Source organism: Medicago truncatula, chromosome 6, assembly GCF_003473485.1.
Source record: "Medicago truncatula cultivar Jemalong A17 chromosome 6, MtrunA17r5.0-ANR, whole genome shotgun sequence".
Lineage (NCBI taxonomy): Eukaryota > Viridiplantae > Streptophyta > Magnoliopsida > Fabales > Fabaceae > Medicago > Medicago truncatula.
Window position 1 is genome coordinate 10,015,001 of NC_053047.1, and position 23,903 is coordinate 10,038,903.

At 33.5% G+C, this 23,903-nt stretch overlaps 2 protein-coding genes across 2 annotated transcripts in view; one reads left to right on the forward strand and one right to left on the reverse strand.

Moving 5' to 3' along the window:
• Positions 1-656, reverse strand: part of LOC25495815 (transcription factor IIIB 90 kDa subunit) — a 14,329-nt gene extending 13,673 nt beyond the window's left edge. Inside the window, exon 1 of the mRNA XM_013596062.3 lies at positions 383-656. Coding sequence (XP_013451516.1) covers positions 383-444 — 62 coding nt within the window. The 5' untranslated portion in view covers positions 445-656. The remainder of the gene's footprint in view (positions 1-382) is intronic.
• Positions 657-20,140: 19,484 nt separating this feature from the next.
• LOC25495818 (FT-interacting protein 7) lies at positions 20,141-23,903 on the forward strand. The gene is made up of 2 exons (XM_013596066.3): positions 20,141-22,003; positions 22,414-23,903. Exons 1-2 carry the CDS (start codon positions 20,314-20,316, stop codon positions 23,751-23,753), a joined length of 3,030 nt encoding a protein of 1,009 aa, XP_013451520.1. The 5' UTR covers positions 20,141-20,313; the 3' UTR covers positions 23,754-23,903.

A 23,903-nucleotide genomic window follows, 5' to 3' on the forward strand; every position in this document is an offset into this window, starting at 1 on the left:
ATAATCCAACAAAAACAAAATTCAAAAAAAAAAAAAAAAAAAACTAAAACAAAATAATAATTGTGAGTGATCATAACAAATATTGAAACAAAAACAAAATTCAAATAAAAGTTATAAAATAAAAATATTAATAATTGTGAGTAACCATTGTCAATAATCATATAAAAAACACAATAATCCAATCCAATAATTAAACAAAAAATAAAATGAAAATTAAAATAAATTTTGTGAGTGACCATTATCAATAATCCAATTCCAATCCAATAATCAAACAAAAAACACAAATTCAAAGAAAAATTATGAGTAACTATTATCAATAATCCAATACTCATAAAAACACAAAAAATTCAAATAAAAATAAATAAATTAAGAGGTTACTTACAATTGACCCTCGTCAATTCGAGTTCCAGAAACGTTCCTCAAACAGTGATCACAATTCACCATTTTTACGTTAATTAATTAACAATGTATGGTTCAGTGTGATACCAATTGAATTTGAATCTGATGAATCGGAATTTAAAGAATGATGAAGGAAGAAAATGGATTAGGGTTTAGGGTTTGGCAGGAATTTATTTATACACCGGCAGTGTACCAAAACTGCCGTGAATAAAACTGTCAAAGTTGTGACATCAGTTCATGTGGGTGTGCGTGCGTGCGGATCAGTTATTACATTGACATTGTAGAACGTGGGACCATGTTTTTATTATGCAGTAAAATTTTCAGCATTCACAATACACTTTGATTTTTTTTTTTTTCGGCGTACAACTGCGAAGACTAATTCTTCAACTATTGTAGGACCCAAATAGGTGGCAAGTTCATGACTACTCAAAGCTCGATTCGAACTCATGACTTTGGTTAAGTTAAAAGAAACTTGTTTCACCTCATCTAAACGGGTTTATTTTAAGTTTGATTGTATTCACCATATTTTAATTTATTTTTTCTATTTTAAATAACTTATTTCATTTTGTTTTATATTAAATGACTTTGTTTAACATATTTTTCAGTCATTTTCAGTAGGTTTTACCAGTAGAACAGGGGAGTATTAGAACAATTGCTTATGATTTCGGGACATTTGTAATATTTTCTATATTTGAGTATGTAATTCTATTATTCCCGAGACATAGCAATTATAGGGTGTTTTTGATGTAATTCACGAAGAAATCATAAAAATCGGCAAATCAAAACATCTGAAGATTAGTGAAGAACTTTGGAAAAATCAAGAATAAAGATTCAAGAAGCCTTAGAGAGCAACTGATATGCTCCTTTGACTAAATACACTTTAGATGGACACATTCTCTAGTACCACACGTCCTCCACACCATCCAGCAAGAAAATATTAGAGAACAAAAGACTATGAATCTCTGTTTTTCCATCCATTTGGGTGTTTGCTTCGATATAATAATCATTACATAAGTTGGTTGATAAAGTGAAACAATTGTCTTTTTGGTGGTTAAAAACAAAAAACTCTAACTTAACTTTCGATTTTCATCGTTGGTGGATTAATCTAACTTAATGTTTTACTCTTGCTACCTACCTAATGAGTTGCATTGATTCATAGCTTAGTAGCGCCACTAACCGCAAAGAGGATGAAAGACGAAAGTCTAAAACTGTCAAAATGGGCTACCCGATTCATTTGTCGATTCTAACAGACTCTAGGCTTCTTCGGACCAGGTCAAAAAGTCTTCTTTAAATATGTGTTCTAAAAATGATACCCTAGCCCTTCCCTTTACGAGCCACAACTTAAACGGGACCTTCTATTTTTTTTATTAAAAATCTTTAAAAAAAATCTCACAGAAATTCATATAAAGTTTGAAGAAATAAAATACAAAACCCACGGAAAGACCCAATTTGCTACCTTAACAAAGAGATAATGAAATTATTATTTATTTTTTTGACGAAATAATGCAAATAAAATTAAAGTGTTATCGTTCACATTAGTCATAGACTTTATAGTATTTGTTACGTGTTGATCCTAGTTAGACTCGGATTGATTGACCATAAATGGTTGTTGAGAGTTGTTGTTGTTGGGTCTACTCAATGGGTGGTGGGTTGACCCGTTTCCGTGTCGGCGGTCTTGTTCACTCACTGTTATCATAATATGCATTTGTTGCATTTCAGCGATGCACGTCATATTTTTTGCAATTTGGTTTTGGATTCGTAATCGGGTCTGGTAGATTGTGCATGCGGTTTGTGCCTTGATTTATTATGAACTTGGATTTGAGCTTTCAATTGTTTTATTCACCAATTTGGGGTTATTTTTTCGCCACTGAGGCATGTTTTATGTACTACTTACTTTTATTTCATTCTACTTAGGGTGTTGCAATTGATTTGCACCCCTTTTGCTTAAAAAAAAATAGCAAAATGAGTGATCGGAATACTAAGGCCTCTGAATCTATAACGTTGATGTACAAATTATTGAATTAATAATTGATATTTCAATATGAACAAAATGAACACCGCAACAATTTGGAAAACCAAACAACGACGTTCTCAGACGACGAAATCATGAAGAAAAAAAATATAGATATATGTGAAAATCACTTATTTAGATTGAATTAAAAAGAAAAAGTGGAAGAATGGTGATTATGGGTCAAAATTGATCCAAAACCACCCCCTAAATGAAAAAAAGCAAATAGATAACTTAAAGAGAAAAATCTAGGGCCGATTTATTAGAGTGGAGGTGCTAGAGAGAGAAAACTCTTTCTTGTTCCAGCATAAAGATTAGCACTCGTGCAATTACATTATGAAATAATATAACAAATATGCATTTTAACACACAGAGAAAAACAAACATGTATTTTTATTAGAGATAAGAGGATACATGTATTCTTAAACACTCAACTAATTAGATATTTTATTGTGTTTATATTTTGTATTTTTCATTAGAGATAATTTTTGTAAAATAAACAAGGAAAAAAATTATAACCTCATTTGTGAGTGAGAATGAGACTTAAGAGAAATATTAGTAATTTTTTGTTTTTTTATTATGCAGGCATACGTGATACCCATGGCTCACACGAGTTAGCCCTTATGGGTAGAGGGCTATTTTGGGTCGGGATAAAAATTCCTAAAAAAATATGGTCTCAAATTGTAAGGCATATACCCTACATTTTAACGGGCTTGACGCCCATTTTGACATATCTGGACGAAACCCGATCTTAGTGGAGCTGCACACCAAGGATTCTGTTAACGTATCATAACATGAAGGAGGAGACATATAAATAATGTGGCGTGCCACGATCCCTTCAGTGAGGAAAACTCGCGTGTAACCCGTAAAATTAGCCGAGCAGAGGTTTAGCACTTTAGGCCACATCCTTTGACTAATAGGAAATGGTTTTACAATAAACACTCAGTTCATAGACCTTAATTAACACATCTAATCGAACAAACAAGCTTATTTAACATTTTCTTTTATCCCTTTACCTTTTTGTCTTTATCTCTATTTTACACATTTCTTAGTATAGCTCAAAAAATTAAAAAACAATTGTAACTAACGATCTACTAGAGAAGTCAAGGAATCCACAATGGGGACAATGTTTCTTCCTTGGAACTAATCGCTTAACACAAAGGGATTAACTGTTGAGAGCATTCAACCAAACCTTGTGTAAATCCTTGCTTCATAAACAAATTTGGTATGTCAAGTAGGACAATACAACCTTTTAACACTTAAAATTTCAATTCTCCACGTGAAGACTACATTTAGCGCATACACCTTAGGTGACGTATGTACTAATTAAAATTTTTATTTCGCCTTTTACACACACACACGCAGATATATATATATATATATATATAATATATTTGCCATTAATAAAATGTATGCACCCGAGGTTTGGAAAGAGTCTCAACAGTATGAATCAACCTTCATCATCAACAACTAGAAGGTCAATCCAATCTCAACTGAACGAGCCTTCATAAACATGGGATTTCCAACATTTGTGGCTCCTCCCATCGTTTCTGAGGCAACACCAATTGGAACACATGACTTGAGACACCAGTAGTAATGTCAACGAATTTCAATAGACAACAAATTGACATGGAGATCAATGAAATCATGTATTAGATCTGCAAATAACTTACTGACATTGGTAAACCTGTGCTTAATAATGAATTTCAATAAGTCAAGAATTTGGAGGTTATACGAGCCAATTCTGGTGATAATTCAATCAGAGACACTTCATAATAAGTACAAGAAAACCAAATTTAGAATGGTTTTGTTAATCAAAGCCAACATAATACTGCATCGTACTCAAATGGAACTTTCTACTCCTTAATCCCAACCTAATATTTTTGACACAACCAACCCTGAGGCACCAACTAGTGAATGATACTTTAAACAAGACTACTTGAAGCAATAAGGCGGCTTGGCATACTACAAGTTATGCCTTATATTAGTACTATGCAAGTGAGTAACATGCCTTATGTTGAAGGGATATATATGTAACCTAGTAGCAGGACTACAACGCTCAATTCATGATTACCTGATGTAGTAGCTATGGAAAAGTTATCCACATACATCGACGAATACTTTAAGATACCTGACATGATCTGATATATTTATATCAACCCCGGAGGGTTTGAAGACACCAGGATGTCTTTGATTTTATGTTCATGAATAATCATCGATCATAAATCCACTTCACTAATATAACACTATAATAGTTACAAGAACTCAATGGAGAAACAATGATGACCCAGATCTAGATAAGCCATGGGGAATTTCCCCCACCTTTAGTTCAGGTTCAACCATGTTTCTAAAACCCTCTAGAAAATGTGGGGCGTCATCCAGTTGCAGTCGAGGTAAGACCTCTAAGGCTGTAACTGTTGGATCCAACCTCATTGCCAATATAATCAAGAGGTAGTTTGGGATACAACGGAAATTAGTGGATAGGCATGTGTATATGATGAAGTTTCTACTGCAATATACATTTTGAAAAAAAGGTCATGCACAGAGGTTGATCAGAGTTGTTCTTGGATAAAAATGGACTTGGAGAAAGCCAACTTTGAATCATTTGAAGAATGTTGGTGCACTATGTTACAATCATGTGGATGATCACCATGTTTCGCATATCCTAAGCTTTCAAGGTTCAATCATCTAAAAATTTGACCTTGATTTTCCTTGATGCATCCAAGTCAACCAATCACTTATTGTGACTTGTCATATGGTTTGAATAAGCAGTGTCAAGAAACAATAATTTTGAGCAGATCTCGTTGTTGGTTCCTATCATAAAAAAAGTGCATCAAAATACGAGTGTTCAAAATAAATCTATTGGACATTATTTGCTTCTTCACCAGTTTCCTTCGTTTTCTTGCCTTTTCCAAACCAACACATAAAAAAGTGTTCATGTTTCTCACAATTACAACACTACATTTTCTTCTTGTCAAAGTTAGTTGGTCTTTCCTCGGCTTTGGTAAGTTCTCCTTCCTTTTTGGTTGAGGATTCAGGTTTATCACCCCCTATCTTGAATCTTCTTGACACACCTTTCTTCCTCTTTTTCTTTGAATCACCTCATTTATTGCTTATTTGGGCTTGTGATGCTTGATGAGTATATTTATCCAGTAGACTTATTTCAGTCTAACGTAATTTCTTAAGCTTCCAAAGAACTTTGTAATTCTTTAATAGTCACGGTTACAATGTCTTTGTTGCCTTCAATTGCACACACAATGTAACTGAATTCTCTACAAAAAATTCCTTATTATCTTTTTTGTCTTTTTCAACTCTTTACTTTATAATTTAAGGGAAAAATTATAAAAAAAAAAAAAGAGTTAAAGGATAATTTAGAAATTCAAAATAAAAAAATAAACAATTTATATTATGAGTCAGACTAATATGATATGAACCATTAAAAATGTTCCAGATGTGGAATCTTATAATTTAAAAATAAAATAAAATATAATAATAAAAATTAGAAAAAAAAATATAATATTTTATTAAAATTTACTAAAATTAGTAAGATTCACCTTTGAACTGTGTCCGCATATCAGACATCCTCATATAGTACTATTTAAAATTAAGGTAATTATTTTTAGATTACTATTAATTAAATATGGCAGAATAATATTTATATTTCACATATATTTAATTTAAGCTGTTATAAAAAAATGACTTGGACTTGGACTTTTGCTAATTAATTTTTACATAATTAATACAACTAATTTTTTTTATTTGTACAAAATGTTTTTCTATAAAAAAAATGTTATTATGTTGATTTTGGGGTTCTAGAAATCACTTTTTTAATATTAAACAAAAGAAAGAAAAATAAATCACTTTTTTTAACAAATAAAATTATACCATTTTATTTTCAAACAATAATTAAATTTTAACCTTCTTCAAAAAAATAATTAAATTTTAACTTATAAGTTGTTTATGAAATTTTATTTATATATGGATATTATTAAGAATTATGAACTATGTATAATTTTAATTTAATTTTTTTAAAAGACATTCATGTTAATATGTTAAAACAATGATGTGCTTTTAGTAAATATTATATATTAACTATCTTTCAATACGTTGTAGATCCTCACCGCCGCCATCACCATCCTTCCACCTAATCTCCCGACCATCATGTAGCCTCGGTATTGGTGATGCGATCAGCCTCCACGGCTGCATCATCACCAAACTCCTTCGGGGGTATGTTTCTTCTGGTGCCGTCGTCGTCCATGGTGGCGGTCTGATGAGATCTGCAGGTTACAAATTTTACAGGTTTGCATCCACTGCACGAAGAAATTGGGGAAGGTCTTCAATAAGTCTCAATCATTTCTGAATGAATTTGGATTGTTTGGTTACTGTTAGGAAAATCAGTTCCGGCTTGTGTTGATTCTTTTAGAATCGCAACGTCGTGTTCATGGATGGTTTGGCTCGAAAGGGCGATTATTGCTTGCTGTTGTTTTGCAGGGAGTTGATGGATCGTGGATCGTTCATGTGTTGGCAGACGATTCATACGTCATTCTCGAGTATCCCAGTCATCTTGTTGATTGACATGGGACTGTGTGGACTCGAAAGAGTCACCAATGCTTGCTGTCTGTTGTTGCAGGGAGTTGATGGTACGTGATCCGATTAGTGTTGACGATCGATTCATTCGCCAAACTTTAGACCCGTGCTTAATTGTTATAATTGTTTAGCGTTGGACCCACTTTATGGATCATTTTTTGTTTTTGCCCGTTAGGGTTGTTGACTGGGTCAGGTTTTATGTCCCCTCAATTTTTATGTAATTTTTTTTTTTAATAATATATATGAGCAATTGACAACAGAGGAGAGTATTGTTCCAACCTAGTTGGACACTATTCTTTTTGATGTCATTTTGCTCTTGACTTATCAAAAAAAAATAAAATACGTTGTATTTACTCTAATAGTAGATTCATAAAATAGTCATTAAAGCGCGAAAATTACCTTTTAAGTTCATCCGCTTAATTTCATTTAAAAAATTTACTACCAATTTTTTTTTTCTTACTACGAATACTACCAAATTGTTTTGTCACTCCATATATTATTAATTCAACTATTTTGTGACAACATCATTTATGTCACTCCATACACAAACTTTTGTTTTCATTAAAATTATGTTTGCTTGAAAGTATATATTTTTAAAACTCAATATCTGGCTCAATGACCGATTAATTTGAGAGGTTCAATCACATCGTCTATTTGTGAAAGCCCTATTTAAAACAAAGCTTGTATAGACAAACTCACTGAAAGAAAATTATATTTTCGTATACTAATAAGCTGCGAGTATTTCTTTTGTAATCATAAAGTAATTCATTATATTGTATAGTGGATAAACCAAAAAATACGACAATGAGAGCCATGCCAAATGAGAGTTGCAACATATCTAAATTTTATTATGAGGAAAAAAGTAACAATTCATTAAACCAAAAGACGTAAAATATATCATTCAAAAGTAAAGTCTGAGATCCAAATGCTCATCATCATTTTCATTTGCATCATCACCTTCAGTCATTGGGCTTGTAGGAATTGTATTCTTGTCATCCTTGAAAAGAAGTAGCTCTTTCTTTTCGGTTTGTAATGCTTCAAACCCATTCTCAAGGGGAGTCATTGATCTATTTCTAGCTTCACTGTCTCGAATGTGGAACACACGATGACTCGTTGATGTATCACGAGTTGCATCCTGATTAGCATTGCCAGAAGAAAGAAACATGTTTAAATTATTATTGTTAATAGGATAAAATGGAGGAGGAGTTGCACTTGGTATAGAACCATCATTCAAGCTGTGAAATCTATTTGTATTACCACTTGGACGAAGGTTGAAATTGTTGAATAAAAATGAATTATTCCTACGATTTGAACCCTCTCTATATGGAAGATATCGAAAGTTCCTTTGATTTTGAAAAATTGGTCTTGAAGCATTTCGAGACCAATTTGCATAACCTTGGGAACCAACAACATTGGATGAGGAATTTCGAGCCAAGTTTGCATGGTTAGAAGATAGAAGAGTAGTGTTGGGTGAGCTCATATGTTGTTGTGGGCTATTTGTTACACTTGAGCCTAAGGGTAGTGCTCGACCATAACGAGTTGCAGTTATGAATGGTGTAGTATCATTGGCAGAATGGGAACCAACAAAATTGGATGAGGAATTTCGAGCCATGTTTGCATGGCAAGAAGAAAGAAGAGTAGTATTGGGTGAGCTCATATGTTGTTGTTGGCTACTTGTTACACTTGAGCCTAAGGGTAGTGCTCGACCATACCGAGTTGCAGCTATGAATGATGTAGTATCATTGGCAAAATGGGAACCAACAACATTGGATGAGGAATTTCGAGCAAAGTTTGTGTGGTAAGAATAAAGAAGAGTAGTGTTGGGTGAGCTCACATGTTGTTGTGGGCTGCTTGTTACACTTAAGTCTAAGGGTAGTACTCGACCATAACGAGCTGCGGTTATGAATGATGTAGTATCATTGGCAGAAAAGGAAAAATTCCTTATTGACAGAGTTGCATTATCAACATTGTTATTCATGTGGTACCGTCCTGCATTTGGCATGTGAAATAAATATTAACCTAAGTCGTCATAATAATAATAATAATAATAATAATAATAAGATAAAATTACTTTCATCGTCTCTTACCTTGGTTTCAAATAACAATTTCGTTCTTTATTTTTTAAAGTTATTTTTGTCGTTTTAATCAATTTGCATATAAATTTTCAAGATTCGATTTTATATGGATAAGAACTCTTACTATTCAAATCTATTGTCCTTCACTCATGTTTTCATATGAATTTTAGATTTGATGCTTGAAAATTCTCTTGCAAACGGATCAAAATAATAATAATAATAATAATAATATAGTGGGTTATTCCTTTGACACAAAACCTTATTTTTAAGATAATGACATTTAAGAAAAAATACGACATTTAAAAAAAAGGACATTAATAACAAGAATGGTACCTTGACTGAAATTGTTGACACCCATTAGATTATGATTTTGGAGTCTTTGTTGCATGGTTTGTGGTGTTCTGAGGTAACCATTTGTTGATTGATGGTTATTGCGTGTTTGACTATCAGGTCGAACAAGACGGCTAGAGCCATTGTTTTGAGTTATTTCTCTAGGCAAAGCCCAAAAATTATTCACCATGGCTATGAAAAATAATACTCTAAAGAAAGCTCAAGAAAATTAAGAAGAGACTAGTTAGCTATATGATAAAAATTTCATAGTCCTGAAATATTTATTTATAATGCTTTAAATTAAGTATACAAGGAAGGTAATACGAGAATGACTTGATACACGTAACGAGAGTTGGTCAAAACAATGTATAAAAAATTATATATAAGTCAAATCATATTTTACCATTTTACACTGTCATAATATTCATTGAATAAAACAGTGTATAACTTAGGTACAATGTCTAAGGTTTGTTTTTATTAAATTTTTACTCTGAATCAACCTTGATGTTATTAATTACCTTGTTTAATTTTATAATTATTATTTCAAGATTAAAACTATAAAATAAAAAGGAAAATAAAAGTCAATGAGAAAATTTAGCAAAATCATATTAAAAAGGAATGATGTAAATGCAATAAGATTTTTTTTTTTAATTTTACTTCTAGAATCTTGTAATACCTTGTACGATTTTAAGTATTGTCAACAGACCCCACAAACCATTACAAAATTTTTCAACATATTTTGTCTTTACTCGCATGTTTTTTAAAAAACTTCCCAAAAATTGATATATCCAAAATTACTTCAAGCTGAACACGCTTAGCTGTTGAGTTCTTATGTTATAGACTATCGAGAGAGAAAAAAAAAGTACAGTGTTCGTATAGGTTGTACAAATCAATTTGTATAATTTATCCATTAGTCCAATAGTTGCAACACTTCAAGACATGTCTCATTCTGATGTAAGTTCAGTACCATTGTGTGTCTCTTAGCTTAGAAGCATCCTAAGAGACACTCTTTCAACTAGGTAGGGGTGGGAATCGTCCAGACAGCTTGTCAGAGGCCTATGACCGATGGTCAGATATGACAAGTGTACCAAATCGTTTACCTAGTAATAAAGTGATAAGTAGAGTATCGTATCCACATGGATTGTCGTTTCGTCCAAACAACTCGCGTTACTTATTTTTGTAAGTTGACGATATAAAAGATAAAAGGGTTAGAAAGGTTGTAAGTTTTATCTGTTAGCAACATAGCAAGTTTACCTATTTTGATTGCAGAAAATTAAGCAGCCATTAGGATTATAAGAATCTCCCCTCTTTATATTGTTGGATATTAAGTAACAGTAATGTCGCGTTTATTTATCTTTGGTAGACTATACAGGTGATGAGTCCTCTAGGACGTTACTAACCTAATTTGGTCTATCCCTCCGATGGCTAACTGCACCTGTTGATCGCACCATGATCCTTACGCGCAGGGTCTTTCTAATTCACAGGTAATTGAAAAATAAACTTAAATTGGCATTCTAGTGTTTCCCAAAAGACAATGAAGGACAAGGTTCCCTTAGGTTGGCCCATCTATGAATCTTAGGACACTCATAGCACACCCTTTCTACGCTTTTAGTAGTTCTACAAACGGGCAGCTATAATCTACGTCAACCTTACCAAGGGTTGCAAGAGAAAGGTTCTATTAGGCTACACCTTATTTCCTTTAGATATGTATTTGTTTCCCTAATTACTAACCAGTTACATCCTAGGTTCAGCAAAGTTACTACTCAGTCTTAGTAATATCACCTGCTAAGTACTTACTACCAGGGTTAACTCTCTTTTGGTATCTTTCGCTAGTTACTAATCACTTACTTCCTAGACAGATAGTTATGAGTAAAAGGATATAAATATCAAGATATAAGCATCCAATTAGTGATAGCAATGTTAGGCCATGTCACAACCTAAGTACCTAATCTAGGGTTGCACCTATCACAAAAATAAACTAAAGAATTTCCTAATAAAACTTAATAGCGAACGAAAAAAAAATAAAATATAAACGGCATTAGATTAAATAAGTATCCAACAAAAATAAACAGATGTTCATCTTAGAACTCTAACCTAAAAAGATTTAGTTATTGATGTAGTATTTTTCTATCAATCAAAAGTAAGTATTGTATATCGTCTCCACAAGGACTAGCGCGATATTCAAGCCATTCAACAATCAATATTGTTCTAAGTATATGGATTTAAAATGTGTGTTTGTGTAAACCTATATAAACTATTTGACATAAAATAAATAGAGAAGAGATAGGGCCATTTCGCTTGGGTCAGACACACTCAACCAAGTGTAACAACTGCAATCTCACAATCAAATAACAGATTCTAGCTTTTTAAACGATATTAGCATAATCACTAAACAACATCATTCGTGTCCAAATGATGTCGTGATTTCTAATGGACTACTCAAAAGTCGATTTCCCAAACTATTAAACAATCACAAAGTCGATCGGATCGTTTAATCGACGATTTCTCAATCTATTAAACGACCCAAAAGTATTAAGTTCTTAATTACAAAGTGATTATCAAAGATTAAATCCTATGTCTAGAATAAAAACTTAGATTATTATTCTAACCCTAGATTCAAAAGTATTTGTCAATAACATTTCAAATCTCAAATAAAGCTTTAAATGCAAGAATAATAACAATTATGAATAAATAAACTAGAACCATATATTAAAAGATCAAGAGTTTACATAATGGCTTGTTTGAATACCTCAAAACCCACAAGGGTAGATGTAGCTACATATGTCTATGCAAACTTGGCAAAGGATGAAAGAAAGATGAAGATTTCATGCTAAAATTCATGATGTCTCAACAAATCTTCATAAGAATCTACTTCTAACATCTCATTTTGTGTTTCTCTCTAGAAATGTCATCTCTATCTAAGAAACCAAATCTCTCCAAAAGTGTGCTAGTGTTTGTCCCACGACCTCCTCACTTTTGTTTCATGATGTACCGTCATATATCAGACCTCACTTCTTTTTAATTCTCGGGTCATAAAGCCTTATTCCATCGACCCATCACTACACCAAAGCCAATCCACTTTCTTTCTTAATTCTCATTCACTTTCATTCACCTGCTATTCACACCCTTTTGTTGACAATCACTCTTTTATTCAAGTTAGCATTGCACTTGTTCCATATGTCCTGTCCACTTCATTTTCTCACTTTGATTTGATACACTTATTGACCAATAAAAGTATAATAATACTAATAATACATTACTGACTCAATAAAACAAAAATGAAAATTTATTAAAAAATGACTATAAATTAAATATTAAACTAATGAAAATAGACTAGAAACTTAACTAAAAGTGACTCTAAAAATAGTGTATAACTGACTGTCATCAGTTACACATGGTAACTAAAAACAAATTACTAAAAGATAAAAACATACACTAGAAAATCAAGGAGAAGATAGAAACTCTCCCGAAGCTCCAAAGTAGCCTTCCTTTTGAACTGCCACAGTTCTGAACGAGAATTTATGAATGAGGAATGTTGGTATTTACAACGAGAGTTTCTACCTAAGTTTGGGCTTAAAGTGCGGGCTTTACCCAACACGGAAGCAGGAAAAGGCGGTTGCGCCCCACATTTTTGCATGCACGGGGCGCATGCCAAATGCTCTAGGCGCATGTGAGTATGGAAATTTGCATTTCATAGGCGCATGGCTTGCCAAATCCATGCCCTAGGAGCATGAGGTCTATTTCTTGGGCCCAATCTCCGATTTTCTGTCGTTTTCGGTCTTCGTCTTCAAATAACTTGCCTCGGAAATTTGGGAACAAAACTCCCCCCATTTGTAAGTCTTCCGAGGCCTCCTAAATCTTCATTATTGGTTTTCATAAGTCGTCACAATTCTTCAGATGTTCTTGATTTGCTGATTTGCATGATTTCTCCGTGAATTATTTCAAAAACACCCTAAAATTGCGTTATTTCGGGAAAACTAGAATTACAGACTCAAATATAGAACACATTACAAAAGCCCCAAAATCATAGGCAATTGCTCTAATACTCCTCCTTTTTGCTGCTAAATACTACTGAAAATAACTAAAAAACATGCTAAAAATAACGTAAGATGAATTGTCATCACATACGCCACATTCCTATAATAGTACCTCCATATGAATATTATCTTCAATTCAATGCAAATCATATCATCCTACCTCTATCGTAATACATCGAGTATATTCATACTTTAAATCATCATCAAAAACTCATCACTTATAACATCTATCAATATAAGAATTACTCATCTTATTCCTCATTTTAGCCTAATCAACTCAACCAACACAATTCATCATTTCAAAAGTATAAGCAAGGAAATCATCGTCACCCAAGAGATCATCAAATCACATACATATAATTCACACTTCATTATTTTTCACCAAAATAAACATCATCAATTAAAATCACCAAGTGTACAAGTATCACCAAAAATAACAAAACATCATCAAGTACACAATTCACCAAATATATAATTTACCAAGTTTCACCAATGCAAGTATTCACCAAGCACATAAGCAAGTATGACACATATAACCAATTATCAAATGTATGTCATGCGCTTAGACATGACTCTATATGCATGTGGTACCAGTCGTCACCTCAAGATACATATGTATCATTAATCGTCGCCAATATGAATACATAGTATTCGGTCGTCGCCAATATGAATACAAAGTATTCGGTCGTCGCCAATATGGATATAAACATCTGACTCAACAGTTACGAATGCATGAACATATGACTCGACAACGCATACGTTCAACAAACAAATCATCGTCATTTTCGTCTTCATTTTTCATACATGCATTCATCACCAATTTGCATGTAAGATTTCACCACCATAAATAAACCATCAACACTAAAATCATCAACATAATTGTCATCAACAACAATCAACTCAAAGAAAACAATAAAGTTTCAAGTCACCTTTCACCTAAAGACGGACAACTATCCATCTTATGACATTCATCAAATTAAACACCCAATCATCATTGATTCATTCTTATTCTATCATATCATCATGAACATAAAGCCAATTGCAAGTTATCCGGTCATGGAACCATATTCTAACTTCATCATCAAAATCACAAAAGTCACAATTCACACAAAAGCACTTAAACCCATAATTAAAAATAAGAAGTTATGGCTTAATTGATGAAAAATATCTACCTCCCTTACCTCTAGCTTCAAAGATCCAATCTATGGCTTCAATTTAACTCCTAACTCTTCAAACCCCAAGCTCCCTCTCTAGTTTGCTCTTCTTTCCTCTTGTGATATACTTTATCTCTCTACCTCTTATGTTTTTGTGAAATGAAGTAATGAAAGACTTAACCTAATTTCTCACAAGAGTTATGTTTATATATCACCTTCTAATTGGCTAGGTTTCTAATTGTCAAAATGGACTCAACATTGTTACCAACTAATTCTCAAAAGTTACTACATACTTAAACCGTCAAAATACTGAATAATTATCAGAATTCTGCTCTTCCCCTGCAAGTTTCACTCGCTCCCAGCTGAAATACCCAAACTACCCTTGTGTTAGTTAACTAACGCAAGTGTAAAAATGTGCGCAAGTTAAGTTATGTTGCGTGACTTAAGTCACGCATAGTGACTTAACTCACTTTTTTTTAATTTATTTACTATATTCAAATTATTTTATAAGCTCTGCGTGACTTAAGTCACGCACCACTGGCATGTTCGCGACTTAACTCCCGCAGGGGTATAACAAGAAATCATGCTGGGCGCGAGCAAAAAGTGCAGGGGGAAGAGCAGAATTCTAATTATCATCTCTAAATAATTACCCCAACTCACTAGTAACTTAGTAAACCATTCTCACCAAAATACAAAAAATAACCTTCTTAACAAAAAATGACTAATTTACCCTTACTTGCCAAATGACAAAAATACCCCTTAGTCTAAAATGACCAAAATACCTTTCTAGGGCAACAATCCACTAATCCCAAATAAAATACACACAATGACAAATAATCACATACAAACTCATATAAACACATGATAAATTAATAAAATAATTCTAGCGAAAAACAGGTTTTTACATGATCAAAGGATAATGTTTCATGTACATCCTTTTCTCCATACACACATTGTACCATCCCATGTAAAAGTGTGTAGGAGACAATAAATATGAGTTTTTTGTGTGTGTATGTGGGGATCACATGAATATATGTCACAATTATGTGTGTGGGTGTACAAGTGGTACATGCCACCTAAGGTGATCTATGTATTACTACTCATGATTAAATTCTTCATCTAGAGATTGGATAACAGCTGGTTTATCACCACAGTTACCCCTGGTTCTCCTCCAAATGTCTCTAACTAACTGTTCACAATTGGCCTCTTTTGATCAGTATTCTTTGAATACGAAACAGATGGACTCTTGTGGTTATCATAGAAAATTCTTCAAGGGAAATCTTGATTGCCGAATGGTCTGAACCAAAGTGCTGAAGATATTTTACCTTAATAGGAGAGAACATGTTGATAAAACTATCAGAGGCTATAGCTCGGTCAAGACGAGACTGGATATTTTTCACTGAACCAAGGATTGTCAAAGGTAATTTGGAAATTGAAGGTCCCTAACAGTGTGCATAATTTTCCGTGGAGACTTGCAAAACTGATTCTCCCCACCAGAGGTCGACTAGAAAAGAAAGGAGAAAATTGTCATAAAAATTGTCTTAAAATGTGGTTATTTAAATATCATTTCTCTGTGTAAAATGAAATTTACCATATTCTGTTTCAGTCAAGAATTATCTTATCTTAACTGATTCAATTCTGCTTCTAATTCAATTATGCATGTCTCCCAAGGGAAGAAAGAAAAAGGTTTCACAAATGAATCACATATTCACATTAACAATATTAGATCAAATATAAACTAAATTAAGCATATTGCATTCAATTTGGATGCAATAAGTTAATAAAGTGTTTGACACATTATTATTAGTTCTTATTAAACTAATGTTGACCAATTAATACAATTCATAGTACCTACTAATGTTACAAATAAAAAATATCAGTAGCAACAAGTAAAACCAGCATAAGTGCCAACAACCAAAATCCGTTTTTGTGCAGACCTATGAAGCACGAATGCGGACATGGATACCAGACATGATACGGACATTGACACGCCTGTACGTCTAATAATTTAAAAAAATCACATAATTCAGTGTAATTACAAGTGTCGGTGTTGTGTCGGTGTCGGATCCGACACGTGTCCGACACCGAGACACGCCTAATCCAAATAGCATCCATGCTTCATAGAGGTGCAGAAACAACAATTAACTAGCTGCAACAAGAACAAGACAAAATAGACTCAGTATCAGTGAAACCTGCTAGAATCTAAATATCAATCAAACTCTAAAAACTCACAAAATGTGGCATGATTATTGGAGAATCATTAGAGTTTGATGGTTATAGTTATTGGAGAATCATAAGAGCATGATTATTGAAGAATCATAACAGAATCATAAAAACTCACAAAATGTGCTAGAATCAAAGAAGCTTGTGAGTTGATCTTTAAATTTAATTTAATATCAGATTCTACGTTGTACGCGATTTCTTAGAATAATTTGATTCCATCAAATGCGTCGCTCTTTGTTTGAAGATTGTTAAACGACCGTTTTCCAACTTTTGATAATATGATTCATAAGGGTGTCCATAATGTAGTATCCTCTTTTATGTGTGAAATGATGTATATAAATGAAACATCTAAACTTTTGTTTTTGATTGTCGTGTATCTCGAAAATTATGATCATTTGTTTTATCTTAGGTAGACATTATTTATGTTTTGTCAATAACAATCTACTCATGTTATCCAATTTATAAATTAGGTTTCCCATGTAAAAAGAAAAAGGGAAATAACGCCCTCATTCAATATGAATGGTTTACTTATGAATTATTTAAAAACGACGTAACCAAGACAATCTAAAGTTAATGTATCTGGTTAAAAAATAGGATCAAATAAATTCATTTTTGTTGACTCAAATTTCTCTTATACCTAAGAAATGAGGAGTAGGTTTGATATGTGTATTTAATATAACCTTTCCATCTCTTTTTTAATGTACACCTACTCACTAAATCAAACTCAACTTGAAAAGCATGAAGCTATCCCCACTAAAAAACTTGAAAAGCATGAGCATCAACCGATTCAACATGCAACTCCATTTAAAATTCGTTACCAAAATATTGTTAAAAAGTACTATAGTATGCTTTGTTTTTTTTTATGAATTTAAAGTACTATAGTATAGTATTAAATACTAGCAGCATGCATCTTGTCAGAACCGTACATATAGCGGTTATTGCCATTTGCCAACATAACACACATTATCACATTCAAGTGTTCATAAATTCATTCTTTAGTGTCATTTTCTAAACTTATTATCTGATCAAGAAATTATTATTATCATGAACACAGAAACAAAGCAACGTTCATATTTGCAGATTGATACTACAAGTGGGATTTTTTTCAATTGGACAAAGACAACATGAACATATAAAGAAAACAAAAATTTGGATCAGATAATAGGACAATAAAGAAGTTAATAATTCTGCAGGAACTGAATTTAATGAGAATCTATGTCTATATTATTTTATTTATTGATTGAAGACAATATCTTGAGTTTGATTTGTGCTGACTCACATGCATTAAACTAACACATGGTATGTGATTAAAAAAAGGTAAAAATTTTAGTGAAAAAATTATCCAAAACTACGTGTATGTAAATTAAACTAACACATGGTACTGTGATTTAAAATAACTGCACCCATACTGGGTCTTTTTCTTATGTAATAATTTAACTGCAATGGTACAGTGTAATGTAATGACTGTGGTAGCAGCCTTTGAATTTAATTTGAACCATATGTATAAGTGGTGCACTCAGAGCAGGCACTAAGGATTAATTAAAATCTATCCACAGCATTATCAGTTTAGTGTATATTTGATATCACAGTTGATTGTGATCAGAGTCATAATGAAACAATCATCATTTTATATAAGGATGATTCTAATGTTTTTGGTGGCTTTGACGAAACAATAAAATTATTTTATTTTAATTATTTTAATATTTTTTCTTGTATTTTTATTGTAAAAGATTTATTTATAATCGAAGTTCATTAAAAATATAGTTTTAATATAATTAATTAAAGCGAATTAATAAAAATCTATATAATACTTCCTTCAAAAAAAATCTATATAATACTAATTACTAAGTACAAAATAATAATTTTAATATAAAAAAAATGATATCCTAGACTGCCGCCCTTGCTTCCCACCCTCAAGACCGCCCATGATTTTATATATCTAAACTACAATCCGTCAAATCCACCATGATACCAAATTGTACTTTTTTTTCTCTCTTGAGTAGAATTATTTTTGTTTATATAATTAAAAAGAAAAGAAGGAAAGTAAGGTAAAGGAAAAGATGAATTATGAGTGCCTGCTGCAGTAAAAGTTTCTTTGCACCAAATGCAGGCACTCATGCATTTTCACCTCCAACGCTTTTATCATGAACAAAAGAAAAGCTTCTTTACCCATTACATTAAAAATTTACTACCAAACTTCAGCTTTCACATGGTACATACAAAATGTCAATTTTGTTATTTCTCCCAAACACCAAGCTCTAATACAGACAAAATAATAACTATTAGCAACATAGTTGGTGAGTTAAAGTTGTAAGGACTAAGGAGGTTTAAAGTTCAAACCTTAAAAAAACAAACACTTATAAAAAGGATGATATTTTATCAGGATATTTCTTCATTCACACAGGCAATGATCTTTGGATTCATACCAGACAATTCACAAAATATGTAGCCTAATTTTTCTTTTAAATCAAAATATCAAATTTGAAAAGGTAAAATAACAAGTGTTTTTAATACATTATTTAAAGAATTAAAAAAGATACCAATATATTGAACTTAGAATATGAATTCAATGTTGTAACAAAAAAAAAATATGAATTCAATGTTCCAGATAGATCACATAGTAGTTAAATTAAACCCAATTGTTTCCGTCGGTTTAACTCAGTTGGCAAGGACAATGCAAATATATGCAAGATTCTGAGTTCAAACCACGGACATCAAGAAAGAAAAAAAAAACCCCAATAAATAATCTCAAGTCTCAAGTATGATTTTAAATGATAAATTCTTATTTACCCATCAATGAAAGTGAACAAAACTACTCATGCTAAGTTGACACTAATCTATGAAGCACAGACATTCCTTGAGTTAGACGTATCTCGATGTTGGACACGTGTCGTGTCTAACACCGACACGTAGATTAAATTATGTGATTTTTCAAATTATTAACAGTGTCGACGTGTGTCAGTGCCGTTGTTGATATTTGTGTCCGTATCTATACTTCATAAACACCAATCAAAATCATATATTTATCTATTTCTACATAATGATTTTGATTGATGTGAATTTAGCATTATCGACAATAACTTAACTCCCATCATTCAAATAATCTCTATTATTCTAATTTGTATTGAACAAGTAGCAGAAAAGATTAACTTACAGCACCAAATAACAGAGAATCCAATTTCTTCAATTTGGTAGCACAATCACATTCAGCAGCACCAGACACGCTGACTCACTCTCTCACGTGTCACATCTCATCCTACGTGTCACGCTCCTTCCTTTCTCTCTCCTCTTATAAATAAACCTTATAACTCATTCTCTCTCATAACTCATAACATTCACATTCATTCATTCTTTCACTTCTAACAGAACATAAACAAACTCTTACACTTATTGTTCATTCATTCAACAATAACCTCAAAAAACCGTTGCTGTTCTGTTTCTCAATTGTTACCTCTTCTCATTAATAAAAACACTTCAAAGCTCAATCAAATAATTCATCAATGACTACGACGGAAGTAGTTTCTGTAAGGAAACTAATCGTCGAAGTCATCAATGCAAAGAATCTAATGCCCAAAGACGGTCAAGGAACAGCGAGCGCTTATGCGATCGTTGATTTCGATGGTCAAAGAAAGCGAACAAAAACAAAATCAAGAGATTTGAATCCTCAATGGGACGAGAAACTCGAGTTTTTAGTCCTCGACCAAGAGTCGATGACCTCTGAGACGATGGAGATCAATCTTTACAACGACAAAAAAACAACTGGGAAGAGAAGTACTTTTTTAGGAAAAGTTAAAATCTCTGGAAGCACGTTTGTGAAAAGCGGTGAAGAAGTGATTGTTTACTATCCGTTAGAAAAAAGGAGCGTTTTCTCTCAGATTAAAGGTGAACTTGGTTTGAAAATTTCTTACGTGGATGAAATTTTACCTGTTACCGATTCAGCCGGTGATGACAAGAAAGAAGAGAAAGTTGAAGAGAAGTCACCGGTAACCGAATCAGCCGGTGATGGTGAGAAAAAAGAAGAGAATCCACCGGTTACCGATTCAGCCGGTGATGAGAAGAAAAAAGAAGAAAATACAAAAGAAGAGGAAAAACCAAAAGAAGAAACTCCAGCAGAGAAAACTCCGGCTCCGGGAAATCCACCGGAGAATCCACCGGCAACTCCGCCGGCACCGGAGGTTGTTAATCCACCGGTAGCTGAAACGAAGGATGTGAAAATCAAAGAGAAACAATATGAAATTGTTCAGAAACGTGCTGATGTGATCAATGTGAGTGATCACGAGCTTCGATCTCTGAGTAGAGATCGAAGCAGAAGTGTGGCATACGATCTAGTTGATCGAATGCCATTTCTATATGTTCGCGTTGTTAAAGCGAAGCGATGTGAATCAAAATCTGAATCTGTGAAGCTTTTTTCAAAGCTTGTGATTGGAACTCATAGTGTGAGAACAAAGAGTGAAAATGAAGGTAAAGATTGGGATCAGGTTTTTGCTTTTGATAAAGAAGGACTTAATTCAACTTCTTTAGAAGTTTCCGTTTGGTCCGAATCAGAATCAGAATCAGAAAACAAAGAGAAACAAATAACGGAGATTTCACTCGGAACGGTGTCGTTTGATTTGCAAGAAGTTCCGAAGAGAGTTCCACCGGATAGTCCATTAGCACCGCAATGGTATACGCTTGAATCGGAGAATTCACCGGGAAATGACGTCATGATTGCGGTATGGATTGGAACTCAAGCAGATGAAGCTTTCCAGGAGTCGTGGCAGTCGGATTCCGGTGGTTTGATACCGGAGACACGAGCAAAAGTTTATCTTTCTCCGAAGTTGTGGTATTTGAGATTAACGGTTATCCAAACCCAGGATTTACAACTGGGTTTGGCTGGTTCGGGCTCCGAACATAAGGTTCGGAGTCCTGAGCTTTTTGTTAAGGCTCAGCTTGGTGCTCAGGTTTTTAAAACCGGTCGGACCGGTTTAGTCAGCTCAGGTAATCCGACATGGAATGAAGATTTGGTTTTTGTGGCTTCTGAGCCGTTTGAACCGTTTCTAGTTATTACATTGGAAGATGTTTCAAATTCAAGATCAATTGGGAAAACGAAGATCCATGTGGCGTCGATGGAGAGGAGATTAGATGATCGGACGGATGTGAAATCGAGATGGTTTAATCTTTGTGGTTCAGAGGAAAATCTTTCTTACACAGGTAAATGTTACTCTTTGTCCAAATATATTGCATATTTCACTGTTGATATTGTACTTGATGTGTTTATTTTATATATGTATATACCTAAAATGCCGTATGTATATGTATATAGTTGATTTTGATTTTTCATATTGCAACATACTTAGTGATATTAAGAGATAATTAAGAGTTTATTTATAAAAGAATGAACAAATGTATTTAATAATTTGAAAATGAGCTTATATTTAGGAACGGATAAAATAGTAAATTATTGTGTTATGTTAGTTTATATGATTTAGAACTCATTTAGTGTCTCTTATGTCATCAACCTAGCTATATGCACGAGATGTTCAATGATAAAGATGTCATTAATTTAATTGTATATAATCTTGCTCCCACTAATTGACATTTTTGGATTTGTCTCTGCACAGGTAGGATACATATTCGTGCTTGTTTAGAAGGTGGATATCATGTGATAGATGAAGCAGCTCATGTGACCAGCGATGTTCGTGCTTCTGCGAAGCAGTTAATGAAGCCTCCAATTGGTTTACTTGAAGTTGGGATTCGTGGAGCAACGAATCTTCTTCCGGTGAAAACCAAAGATGGGACACGTGGAACAACTGATGCTTATGTGGTGGCGAAATATGGTCCAAAATGGGTTCGAACCAGGACTATTGTAGACCGGTTTAACCCGAGATGGAATGAGCAATACACATGGGATGTTTATGATCCTTGCACGGTTCTCACAATTGGAGTTTTCGACAATGGAAGGTTTCAGAAAGATGCTAGAGATGTTAGAATGGGGAAAATTCGTGTGCGGTTGTCTACACTAGACACTAACCGTGTTTACGTTAATTCTTATTCGTTGATTGTTTTATTGCCAGGCGGTGCGAGGAGAATGGGTGAGATTGAAATTGCGGTTAGATTTTCATGTTCTTCATGGTTGAGTTTAATGCAGGCTTATACAAGTCCAATTCTACCAAGAATGCATTATGTTAAACCATTCGGCCCGGGTCAACAAGATGTGTTGAGACAAACCGCTATGAAGATAGTAACCGCTCGTTTAGCCCGGTCCGAACCGGCTTTGGGTTCTGAAGTGGTTCAGTTCATGCTTGATTCTGATACTCATGTGTGGAGCATGAGGAAAAGTAAAGCGAATTGGTTTAGATTAGTTGGATTTTTGTCACGTGCGACGACTGTGTTTTATTGGTTAGATGGAATTCGCACATGGGTGAATCCTGCAACAACGGTTTTAGTTCACGCACTTCTCATAGCAATTGTGTTCTGTCCTTATTTGATTCTACCAACAGTGTTCATGTATGCTTTCTTGATTTTGATTTTGAGGTTTAGGAACAGAATGAGGGTGCCAAAGAACATGGATCCGAGGATGTCCTACGTGGACATGGTAAGTTTGGATGAACTTGACGAAGAGTTTGATGGGTTTCCAACAATGAGGTCTGTGGAAGTGGTTCGAATCAGGTACGACAGGGTGCGTGCTCTTGCGGGGAGGGCACAAAGTTTGATTGGCGACGTTGCAGCACAGGGTGAGAGATTGGAAGCTTTGTTTAGTTGGAGAGACCCACGTGCTACAGCGATGTTTGCGGTGTTCTGTTTGGTAATGTCTTTGGTTTTCTATGCTGTGCCGTTTAAAGGGTTTGTGCTTTTGGCCGGGTTTTATTATCTGAGGCATCCAAGGTTTCGGGGTGACATGCCGACTGTTTTCGTGAACTTCTTTCGGAGACTTCCGTCATTTTCTGATCAGATCATGTAATCAAGATATGTAGCTTATTACTTTAATCACTTATTAGTAGTTTAATTAGTTCTTAAGGTGGCACTGTTTTTTTAATGGTGTTTGTTTATGTTATGCTATGAGAAGTGTTATTTCATTTATTAATTCATTTATTTAATATGATTTGAGCTA